The sequence below is a fragment of the Misgurnus anguillicaudatus genome, chromosome 23 (genome assembly GCF_027580225.2).
Source record: "Misgurnus anguillicaudatus chromosome 23, ASM2758022v2, whole genome shotgun sequence".
Taxonomy (NCBI): Eukaryota; Metazoa; Chordata; class Actinopteri; order Cypriniformes; family Cobitidae; genus Misgurnus; species Misgurnus anguillicaudatus.
In genome coordinates, this window is record NC_073359.2 from 18,740,341 (window position 1) to 18,752,812 (window position 12,472).

Genomic DNA, 12,472 nt, shown 5'->3' on the forward strand with positions numbered 1-12,472 from the left:
CAAATTTGTAATTTTGGTAATTTCACATTGCGTACTGTGATTATAGTTTATAGTGATTAGTGTATATTGTTAAAATCAGTATGAAATCAAAACTGACCCTGTGTCTTGCTTCTATACATGCTTCGGGGTTTATGTGAACTATTTATCAAGATACCTTATTTATTGGATCAAAAAACAGCATATTCCCAAACCACACTGTCGTGATTCTGTTTTCTCTTTGTTTCATTGTTGTTTTTTCATCTTTTTCTGCCTTTTCTGCTTCTGTGAGTGGTATATTGTCTGCAAGTATTTTACTAACATGCTTTATAGCCACAGATTCTTCCTAAAATGGGACCATTCAAAAAAGAGAGGGCTGAAGCTCTGAAAGGAGATCCGAGACTGAGATGGCATTCAAGTATGCATAATGATTTACTGAGTGCTCTTTGTCATCCTCAGGTGTGTCGTGAGCAGTTTGTGGCTCTGCATAGTGAACCCATTTTAGATGAACTGTCCAAATTTCTTCTGCAGAAGTATTGCAGCAGGCCTCCGTAAGTCCCTTTGCACATTTGTGCCTTTATTTGCTAAAACACAGGGTATATAGATGCTGTACTGCAGTTGTTAGAAAAAGGGAAAGTTAACATAAAAATGAAAATACTTTATACACCATATGGTGCCCATCAGGCCAGTTCATCCATAAAAAAATTAACAAAAGTATTGTGAAGAAGTGCATATGTACATAACATAGCATACCATACGTTGCAGTAAAATACCATGCGTTTTTCTAACGTACCATACCATTTGTTGCCGCAACATAGCGTACAATGCGTTGACGTAATGTAACGAACTATGCGCTGCCATAACATAGCGTACCATGCATTTCCCTAACGTAGTGTTGCCGTATCAACCATGTGTGGCCGTAACATAGCGTACAATGCGTTGGCGTGACGTACCATGCGTTGCCCAAACATAGCATACCATGTGTTGCCATAAAATAGCATACAATGCGCTACCATAACGTAGCGTACCATGCGTTGCCGTAACGTAGCGTACCATGTGTTGCCGTAACATAGCGTACAATAGCATTGACGTAATGTAACGTACCATGCGCTGTCGCAACGTAGCATACCATGCGTTTCCCTAACGTAGAATACCATGTGTTGCCGTAACATAGCGTACAATGCATTGACGTAATGTAACGTAACATGCGCTGTCGAAACGTAGCATACCCCATGCCTTTCCCTAACTTAGCATACCATGTGTTGCCGTAACATAGCGTACAATGCGCTAACGTTATGTACCATGCACTGTCGTAACGTAGCATACAATGCGTTTCCCTAACGTAACCTACCATATGTTGCCGTAACATAGCGTAAAATGCGCTGTCGTAACGTAACATACTTTCCGCTGCCGTATAGTAGCGTACCATGCGTTTCACTTACGTAGCATATCATGTGCTGCCGTAACATAGCTTACAATGCGTTGGCTTAACATACAATGCGCTGTCGTAACGTGGCGTACCATGCGTTTCCCTAACGTAGCATACCATGTATTGCTGTACTGTAAAATACCATGCGTTTCCCTTATGTAGCATACCATGTGTTGCCATAACATAGCGTACAATGCGTTGGCGTAACGTAACGTACCATGCGCTGCCATAACGTAATGTACCATGCGCTGCCGTTATGTAGCGTACCATGCGTTTCACTTACATAGCATACCATGTGCTGCCGTAACATAGCTTAAAATGCGTTGGCTTAACATACAATGCGCTGCCGTAACGTAGTGTACCATGCATTTCCCTAACATAGCATACCATGTGTTGCTGTACTGTAACATACCATGCGTTTCCCTAATGTAGCATACCATGTGTTGATGTAACAGCGTACAATGCGTTTCCCTAAAGTAGTAAACCATGTGTTGTCATAACATAGCGTACAATTCGTATCCCTAATGTTAACATACCGTGCATTGGCGCAATGTGACATACCATGCATTGCCCTAAAGTGACATAACATATGTTGCCCTAACGTAGCGTACCGTACCATGCATTGCCATAACATAGCGTACAATGTGTTTCCCTAACGTAGCATACCATGTGTTGCTGTACTGTAACATACCATGCGTTTCCCTAACGTAGCATACCATGTGTTGCCGCAACATAGCGTACAATGCGTTTACCTAACGTAACATACCATGTGTTGCCGCAACATAGCGTACAATGCATTTACCTAACGTATCATGCCATGTGTTGCTGTAACATAGCCTACAATGCGTTTCCCTAACGTTAACACACTGTGCTTTGGCACAATGTGACATACCGTGCGTTGCCGTAACGTAGTGTACCGTGCGTTGCAGCAGCATACCATACATTACTTCAATGTGCTTTTAACTGTGTAATGTTGTATATTTACTATAAAGATTAAAATAATGTTATTTCGACCTATCTGTTTTAAATCCCACAGGGATTTATCAAAGCCAAAGAAGTTTCAAGAATATTGGAAGATGGCTGAGGTTTTAGCCAAGGTTCCTCAGACAGGTGAGTCAAATAACGAGAGCCTTCGAGAACCACAGATCATCAGCCCGACCTCATGTTATTGACAGCTCACCAGCTTTAGGCTCTTGCATAATAATGCGTCTTTTTTGCAAAACCGCACGTGTGCTTTTACTGTGTGTTAATTAACGAAATAGATCTCATTAAACTGATTAGAGTTAATTCTGTCAACTGGTTAATCCGTTTACATAACGAAACCCGGGAGGAAACCCACTGGAAAACATAGGCAGAAATACACAGATTGCACACATCTGTCGTATTACAATGGAAACCTGGATATATCAAGCTGAGGAAGGTCATGTTAAAGATTGAGATTAATGTTAAGACTTTAAAGACAGGCAGGGTCACATTTTAAATACAGATTTCCAAAACTGGTTATGATAAATAAAATTTTAAAAAGTCATGGGAAAAGTAATTTCAATAGAAAATATAAATATTAAAGGGCTGTTTTGAGCGTTAAAACAGACACTAAATTATCAACAACATTTATTCACTATTTCATTAATCCGATTTTAAACGTGGTAATTACAGCTGAGTCAGAAGGATCTATTCGATTCAGCCATGTTGTTGGGAGAAACCCAGAGAAGTCACTCGCTCAGTGTTTTTCCAGGATCTCTTCTTATTATCACTAATGAAATTGGCTATCTCAGGGGACAGGTGAAGACTGTGTGTGTGTGGCTCCCACAGGCCTGATTTCCTCTCATCTGTTCTTCAGTACAAGGTGACATCTTGTGATCTGATGAACAAGCAGTAAGACCACCCACAATTCCATGCACGAATCGGTCATCGTTAAAAGTGTTTTATCTATATTTATATATCCTGTGGGGTTCATTTAATATCATTAAGTATGGATAAAATAAAGTGGATATGAATAGGTTAATTAAATGGAGTGACGTGGTATTTGTTTAATGCAAAATGTTTTGATAATGGTCTCTAGTGCGCAACGTAAACTCAAGAAATAGTTTTACCATTCAGCGAAATTCAACGTTTTGGATCAGAATAGGACATTAATGTGTTTTAATGACTGTTTGAAAATGGGGCGGTGAGGGGGTCTGTGAGGTCAAGGTCGCGGTGAATGAAATTATGAAAATCATGTCCTGCATGGCAGGTATGTCGTAACGTAGCGGACCGTGCGTTGCCGGAACGTACCGTACTGTGTTTTGCCGTAACGTAGTGTGCGTTGCCTTAACGTAGCGTACCGTGCGTTGCCGTAACGTAGCGTACCGTGCGTTGCTGTAACATAGCGTACAATGCGTTTCCCTAACGTAGCATTCCATGCGTTGCTGTAAAATAGCATACAATGCGTTTTCCCTAAAGTTAACATACCGTGCTTTGGCACAATGTGACGTACCATACGTTGCCCCAACATAGCGCACCGTGCGTTGCCGTAATGTAGCATACCGTACTGTGTGTTGATGTAATGTAGTGTGCGTTGCCGTAATGTAGCGTACCGTGCATTGCCGTAATGTAGCGTACCGTGCGTTGCCGTAACGTAGCGTACCGTGCGTTGCCGTAATGTAGCGTACCGTGCGTTGCCGTAATGTAGCGTACCGTGCGTTGCCGTGACGTAGCGTACAATACGTTTCCCTAACGTAGCATTCCATGTGTTGCCGTAACATAGCATACAATGTGTTTCCCTAACGTTAACATACCGTGCTTTGGCACAATGTGACATACCATGCGTTGCCCTAACGTGAGGTACCATACGTTGCCCCAACATAGCGCACCGTGCGTTGCCGTAATGTAGCATACCGTACTGTGTGTTGCCGTAACGTAGCGGACCGTGCGTTGCCTTAACGTAGCATACCGTGTGTTGCCGTAACGTAGTGTGCGTTGCTTTAACGTAGAGTACCGTGCGTTTCCCTAACGTAGCGTGCCGTGCGTTGCTGTAACATAGCGTACCGTGCGTTGCCGTAATGTAGCGTACCGTGCGTTGCCGTAATGTAGCGTACCGTGCGTTGCCGTAATGTAGCGTACCGTGCGTTGCCGTAATGTAGCGTACCGTGCGTTGCCGTGACGTAGCGTACAATACGTTTCCCTAACGTAGCATTCCATGTGTTGCCGTAACGTTAACATACCGTGCTTTGGCACAATGTGACATACAATGCGTTGCCCTAACGTGACGTACCATACGTTGCCCCAACATAGCGCACAGTGCATTGCTGTAATGTAGCGTAGCATAACGTGCGTTGCCGTAACGTAGCGTACCATGCGTTGCAGCAACATACCATACATTACTTCAGTGTGCTTTTAACTGTGTAGTGTTGTATATTTACTATATAGATTCTTATTATGTTATTTCGACTTATCTGGATCAGAATAGGACATTAATGTGTTTTAATGATTGTTTGAAAATGGGGCGGTGAGGGGGGTCTGTGAGGTCAGGGTCACGGTGAATGAAATTATGAAAACCATGTCCTGATTTTGGCAGGTATGTCTTACAATATATGTTTGCTGCTTTTCATCGTCACATTTTTTTTCAAAAACTAAGTGTTGTGTTGCAGGTGATTTCGATCTGGAGAAGGTGAAAGAATCTGTGTATTTCTTCAGCTGAGGAGCACATCGCACAGCTGATGGACAGGTTTCATCAGGAAGCCAAGGGCTCTTCACAGACCTCATCAAAATAGATTGCTGCTTTTTACGCCGCCGAGAGCGCGCGTGACTGAGATGGGCTCGGATGATACGGTAGAGAAGTCTGTCTGTAAACGCACACATCCCGTCTATCTCGTCATATTCTCATAAAGACATCAAGTAAGCACTGAAGAAGAGTTCTGGCTAAGGCAAACCACACGATTCGCCCGTGTGCGTGTCTACGAGAGTCTTTCCCAGTATGGAGTGAGAACGCTCTCAGCAGGCCTCTGAACCGAGCGTTAACGCTGGGTTTATTAACTGCTCACATCGATTTCAGGGCAGCCCATCTGAAAGGTCCTCTTTGACATTTTCACCTGCCAGCATCCCCTCTGCTTACAGATTCAGAGCTAGAGATGTTTAATCTCATATGTTCTGTATGTTTTAAACACAACTGTTGACATGTATGACCCATGTGGAGCTCTTTTAAGGACTCGAAAGCTCTTAAATGTGTGTTTTGTAAATAAAGCTTTTGATGGACTTTCTACACAAGAGCGATGTATTATGAACAGATGTCAGAGTATGTACGCTTGGCATTCGCTGAGAAATAAAGTCGATATTTTTTGCACAATGGGACTGCAAAAGGTTAATTGCTATTGAAAATTCAAGACCCAATACATTGCTTCGCTTTTCTGAATTTTGAATTCTTGTTATTGAAAGGGCAAAGTGAAACAAAACCAATTATACACAGAGCTACACTTGATTACACAACGCATTGACAACAATCACCCTACTCATTGGTTGACATCTTGGACTGCCTCCATGAAGGAAGTTACCATAGAAAATGAATATGTAATAGTTGCATTTGTCGTTGCTGTGATGCTACAAAATCAATCAATATTATAATGCCTGTCTAAATATGCCCCGTTAGCTTATCGTGTGAAGAAATCAGGTCCAGGATTTAATTATACAGCGCTCTAATGGTGGTAAAGCTGCTAATCTAAATGATTTTCATGCACTCAAACAGAAGATTGATCAAAGGTGTTACCACAACACGCCTTCAGAGAAGAAAATAGTCCTGTGAAAAACACCATGAGTCCAATTTCTCAATATCTCACCGCAAGCTGAAATTGCTGACTTGCTGTTAACTCGAATAAAGTGAACAAACATATGGGAGTGCTTAGCAAAAGTTGAAAGGCTTGCTTTCCAGGTGTTTGTCTCACAAAAACGAAACATCTCTGCTACAGAAACTGTCAGTTTGGACATCACTAAGGGTTCTTAAGGGTAACATTGATGATAAAAACACAATGGATCCTTAAAGGGTTAATTCAATTTTATCATAAATCACGTACCCCGTGTTGTTCTAAAATTGTCGATTTTCTTCAGAACACATTTTTAGAAAATTTTTATGAAAACCCGGAAGGCTTCTGTCTGTCTTATTGACTTTGAGTCAATTATTTTCCCCATGAAAAAGGTCCATGTGCCATCAGTAGTTCAATAATAATATAAGCAACGTGAACACTTTTTTATGTGAACGTGAATGATTTTATTCAACAATTTGCTCTCCTTCTTGGTCTTTCAGTGGCCAGCGTACAGGTACAGAATACGCTGGGAAGTAATTTCCAATTTTTTTTCGGGCTGTTTTAAGTATTGTTTGCATAATGGCTTAAATAAAAAGCGGAAAAAAAACATAAAATGTTGGCAACTACATCAGCAGGTGACGTCAACAGCATGTGCCATAGTCTGCTCGTGCACACGCACTGAATGATTTGGCGAACAAATTTCCAAATTGAATAAAACTGTTTGTTTTCTTTGCGCACAGAAGTGTTCTCGTCACTTCTTAATATAATTATTAAACTACTAATGGAACATGGACCCTTTTTGCCACGTCTTTCAAACTGAAGTCAATGGAACAGACAGAAGCCTCCCGGTTTAAATCATGTGTTCTGAAGACAATCTGAGGACTTGAGGCATCATTTATAAAGCATGCGTACGCACAGATTTAATCGTAAAAGTGTGTGTACGCAAAAATCAAAGGCAAAGTCCATATTTATATAAACTGTCTTTGACGTGGAAAAGTGCTTAGCGCCACTTCAGGGTCTGAGCAAACGTACGCACCTTTGCTTGTCTGATTGCTGCAGGTTTTTGGAAATATAAGCCTTATATAATATAAGCCTTATATAATCTGGCTGCTAGAAAAGGGTTTAAACATTGAGAAGCGCTCTTTTATATGTCTATGACATTTATTAGGCATTGTGTATAGGCGGAGACCTGAAACTGCTCAGCTGTGCACAAGTTCAAGATCATTTGCGATCTGAAAGAAATGGGTACGTGCGTTTTCTGCGCGTACGTTTGGTTTATGAATCACACGTACGCATTTTTGATAAATGATCGTAAGATCAAATCTAGGACGGTTTCTATGCAGCATTTTATAAATGAGGCCCCTGGTGGTTTAGAACACACATGGATAAATGATTTATGATGAAATTGTCATTTTTGGGTGAAATAACCCTTTAAACCGTAGTAAAGTATCTTTACTAGATGTTTTGAAAATTTATTTAAAGTCAGTCTTCATGTTTCGAATCCTCTACAAAACATAGCTTTTTACACAAGGTGGCAAAGAAAAAAATGCCTACTGCCAAACTAAGAAAGATCAAGCTACAGTATGCGGTACAAAGGTTTTTTACACAAACAGTTTCAGTATATAACAGTATATAATATAATAATATTCATTATTATGTATAGCAAAACGTATTGGTGTATTGTGAAACATAAATGTTAAGGGTAAATACAACTGAAGCAAATATTCCTTTCTGATGGAAAATTTATTTAAAATGTATTGCATCAGATAGTAGTAGAAAAGTAACACTTACCACAAGTTGTATTATATCAATCTCTGTTTTTGGTCAAACATAAATTGGAGCCTTTGTACATCATTAAGTGTACGCTATAAGATTTTTTTTTAATCAGCAATTGTGTCCTGGGCTAGTGTCTAGACCTCATTTACTAGTTTTTGTAAGGTAAAGACATTATAAACAGTTGCATACAAACAGTTTGATATAATTTCAACCAATTATTTTAAACATAATCTACCAAATACACACTTGCCTTTGTCCTACATCAGGATTTTAATACTCAACAGTATAAAAAGCTACAACAGAGCTTATAGTGCGTCACTTTAAAGCAGTGAAACGGTATGTGCTGTAACAGTGGAATATAAATAGGTTTCAAAGATTCACAGACCAAGAGGATCTCGGCGCCTAATTACGTAGCCATGGCGAGCAAGTTATTTAGCTGCGCAAAACAATAGATAGTAAAGAGTCTTGTTGCCTGATGGATGCTGTCACAATTCAAAAGCGAGGGTGTAATCACTGGCAATGTACATCTAAGAAGTGTGATACTACTAAGCAAAGGACATTGCCACAGTTCTTTGAAAATCTGTCACTGATTACGAATAGCTTACGTTTGTGAAGAAAGATACTTCCTGTAAGACCATAAAAAGTCACACAATGTTAGTCAAAATCAAGGCAGTGAAATTATATTTGCTTTATACTTCCATTTCATTTAACACACCTTTACATGTCATCTCATGATAACATTTTCTTTTGGCCAAACTTTGGTTATCAAGAAATATATATATATATAAAAAACAATTACAGTTCCATTCCAGTAAGAATCACAATTACTAGCGGTTAAGAACTCAATTCAGCAGCCATTTATTACGCCATCATTTTTCTCAGTTTTCTATAACAATAATGTGCATAATAGGTTAAATATCTATCGTCTAGCCAGTTTGTGTTAAGAGGAGAGAATCAGCTCCTACATTGTGATCAGAAGCGAACAGCTATTCCCCGGTATTTAGACTCACAACAGTTTGCATCTTTGTACTACTGTATATAAAAGGAGGTGAGTATATTTGTAATCTTTGTGAACAGCTACAACAAAGAAAACCATTTCAAAGAGGCATATTGTGTGGAAGCTACATTAATGTTTATATCATAGGTACGATCTAAAAGTCCAGATCAAATTATACAGACACGTTCTTGGAGTCAAGTCTGAGGGCCCTGCGGCAAGCCACATCGCACACTATGAGAGTCAAATCCAAGGTGTGACTGGGAATGGGAAACGTTCTCGGTGAAGGAAAGTACAGATGTTCCCAACAATAGAAATTGCCCAACAGCTCCATCGTGGTCACAAATTTGATGATAATCTAGATCTGATGTGATGTTCTGTTTCTGGCAGGCTTATTATTGAATCCTTCTTGGGCCGTCCTGAATCCAGGCTGGATCTCATTTGGGGGAGAGAAGCAGGAGGAAATGCGCCGACGGACATTTGGTGTGGCAGCACCATTCTTGGAGGGATGCCACCTCTAAAACCTGCAGGACCTGGGAGATTCTGCAAAGGACCGATGGAAGTAGAGGAAACTCGGGTGGATTGGGGAGGGCTTGGGGCAGCTGGCTGCAGCACATCTTGAGGCAAGGATGGCTGTGAGGCGGACAGAGCTCGGGCATCCTGACTTAAAGAGCTTCTTGGAGGGCCTGGTAGTCGATGTGTGGGGCTTGGAACATGTTGTTGCACCAGGGATAGCTGCGACCCTGTGGGTGCACCTGGGGGGCTGGAGCCATACTGAAATATTCGACTGGCAGTTGGCAGGGGGCTATGGACAGGTGTGCTGGCAAGAGCTGAAGCGAGGGCTAGGGTGGAGTATTGGGACCCTGGAGGTGTCTGGCTCTGGACCACTTGGAAGCGCCTCACCATGCGGGGAGACTGAATAGCCCCAGAACCCACTAGAGGGTTTCCCATCTGGGGGCAGAAGCTCATGGCCACAGCATGTTGGAGAGATGCAATGGCAGAGCTGGTGGAAGGTTGGCTGGAAGGTGCAAACATTCCGCCATGACTTGAAGGAGTCACAGACATGGACCTGGGTCTCTGCGTGTCCCCTTGTTTAACCAGTTGGACCATTTCCCGATCGTACTTTACAATCTCCTGGATCATCTCGTTCTCACGGTTGTTGAAGACACCAGAGTTAAGATCGTGCTGTACCTTGTGCATCAGGATGGAGTTTTTCTTGCCTGAAAGAAGTACAGATGTTGGACAATTATAGCGAAATACTATGAATCTTTTGTCAAGCTTCATTTAAAACATTCAAAACAAGAATTCATTTGTTAACATGAACTAGCAATGAGCATTATACTTTATCAGCATTTATTAATGTTTGTGAATGCCACTAAAGTCGTTCATACCAGTTCACTCAGCCCTGCTGAGACCTAATAAAAAGAAGCTATGATTTCTGTCTCTGGTGTCAGTCTGCTGAGTCACAGCACTCCTAACTCGATCTACGACACGTGCCTGTCACCTGCACCCTGCTGCTAACAGAGTCCAATTTGCAGCTAAAATGACATCCTTCGCACAGCTCCTGCCAGCAGGGCTTCATCATCACCTTTATTTTCTTTCACCTACGTGTCCAGAGCCACACACAAATTATACCCTCAGTCTCACTAGGCCACTAGCCATCTTTCAGATTCACAGCTACTTGGCGTATATGAAAGGATGTGCAGTGCAGGTGTCATTCATAATGTTCAGAGATATCGAACACACCTTGTTTTAGGTATCTTTTTAAATTCTGATAGAAATTAGGCACTGTTTACATCGTACATGACACAGGAAATATTTTGTGAAGCAGATGCAATTGTGAAAGCGGATGTTTTCTGCAAAGAAGCCCTCTATGAGGCGAAGTGATCATTTATGGAAACAGGCTGCCATGGCAACAGCAGTGGAGTGGGATGCATGCATGGCCCATGTGTAAACAACCAAGGTGTTCACGTGACAAGGAGTGACATCATCCCCACACTGACCTTGGAAGATAAGGAAAGAATCCTCAATGGATGCAGAGTGGGGTGGGCGGATAGGCTGCCTTTCTTGGCATATTACATATTTTGTGAAGCCAAGAATGGCAAAACAATTGCATTGAAGACACACAAATTTTGAATGGGACTCAGATTTGTCCATGTGACCAGTGTATGAAAACATGAAATTTCTGTATGTGTGGTGTTGTAAGCTGTGTACCAATCACATTTGTGCCCATGGCCCTATGTTGAGACCCTACTGAAAATGCTATAAAACCCATCACAGAAATTCTAATGGATTTAATGGTTTCAATGGAAACTATGAAAACTATGATGGTATCTTTTGGTCACTATTGGTAATGTGTCGTCTTATATTGGTTGGATGTTATCTGGTGGACGTGAACCAATAGAACCAATATTAAATCATTCTGGAATTAGACACTACATTACGAAATTTGAAATGGTTTTAATGGTAAAGAGCTGGAATTATGGTATTTATAAGGGAAACCTTTTCAAATTTGCATCGTTTTTCTTTTTAAAGAAGGGCACTATCACAATAAAATACGTCTGATTTTAGATAACGGACATACCTATTCTGTCAAGGCGGTCAATGGCTACCGTCTCAAATGCTCTTCTCATCATCGGATACTCTTCCAGGACTTCATTGAAGTTGTCCACAGACAGCGAGTACAGCCGGCAGTAGGTGTCTGCTCGCACGCTTGCAGTTCGTCTTCCACGCGTCAACAGGCAGATCTCTGTAATAGAAATGAGACATACATGGTTGTGTTTTGGTGCCATAGAACAAATATTATGTACATATTATGTCTTTGTCACTTTTACAGAATAATAAAAGGTTAATGTTATTCGGTCTATTTTCAATTTTTGAATATTTTTTCTTACTGCAGATGATCTCCCCAAAATCATTTTTCACAGAACGTTCACCAATCAAAACTATTTGGCCGAAAATAACATAAAAAATTTCAGCAGAATAAGTGAAATTTTACCGAACAATAACGTTTTTGATGCGCGATCAAACAGCAACCAGCGTAGATTGAGAGGACATACGTGCTTTATTATTGCAGCAAACATGTCAGGAGCGTGGAAGTTGTCATATACGTGCATAAAATCAACTACATGTACATGAAACGTGTCATGTCATGATTATGAAGGTGTTATGTCTATGAACACCCCTTCAAGTAAAGTGTTACCAAGGATTTTTACAGTGTACCCCAAACCCATAAAAAAAAACTAAAAAAGACCATTTTGACCAGGATAGACGATTGGAAACGACCTTAAGAACTTGTCTCAGCAGGATGAGTCAGCTTTGGTAGACATCTTAAATGAGTTGTAATTGTTTGTGCCCACATTTCTCTTTGCTTTTCAAAGAACACATCCATCAAATATCTCCTCATTGTATTTCTCTAAGAGGAAACAAGGTCAGAACAGTCAGTATTTCTGTAATATAAGATCTCGGTCACAGACTCCGTATACACACACACACACACAGTCAAAAGGATGCCAGGCAATT

General features: G+C 40.9%; 2 protein-coding genes across 2 annotated transcripts in view; one reads left to right on the forward strand and one right to left on the reverse strand.

Moving 5' to 3' along the window:
* The window catches only part of polrmt (polymerase (RNA) mitochondrial (DNA directed)), a 63,339-nt gene extending 57,610 nt beyond the window's left edge, over positions 1–5,729 (forward strand). The window contains exons 19-21 of the mRNA XM_055217599.2: positions 436–527; positions 2,442–2,515; positions 5,035–5,729. Of these exons, the coding sequence (XP_055073574.2) occupies positions 436–527; positions 2,442–2,515; positions 5,035–5,084 (216 nt within the window). The 3' untranslated portion in view covers positions 5,085–5,729. The remainder of the gene's footprint in view (positions 1–435; positions 528–2,441; positions 2,516–5,034) is intronic.
* Positions 5,730–7,904: 2,175 nt separating this feature from the next.
* hcn2b (hyperpolarization activated cyclic nucleotide-gated potassium channel 2b) overlaps positions 7,905–12,472 on the reverse strand; it is a 41,485-nt gene continuing 36,917 nt past the window's right edge. The window contains exons 7-8 of the mRNA XM_055217954.2: positions 11,535–11,699; positions 7,905–10,170 (exon numbers count right to left, since the gene is read on the reverse strand). Of these exons, the coding sequence (XP_055073929.1) occupies positions 9,290–10,170; positions 11,535–11,699 (1,046 nt within the window). The 3' untranslated portion in view covers positions 7,905–9,289. The remainder of the gene's footprint in view (positions 10,171–11,534; positions 11,700–12,472) is intronic.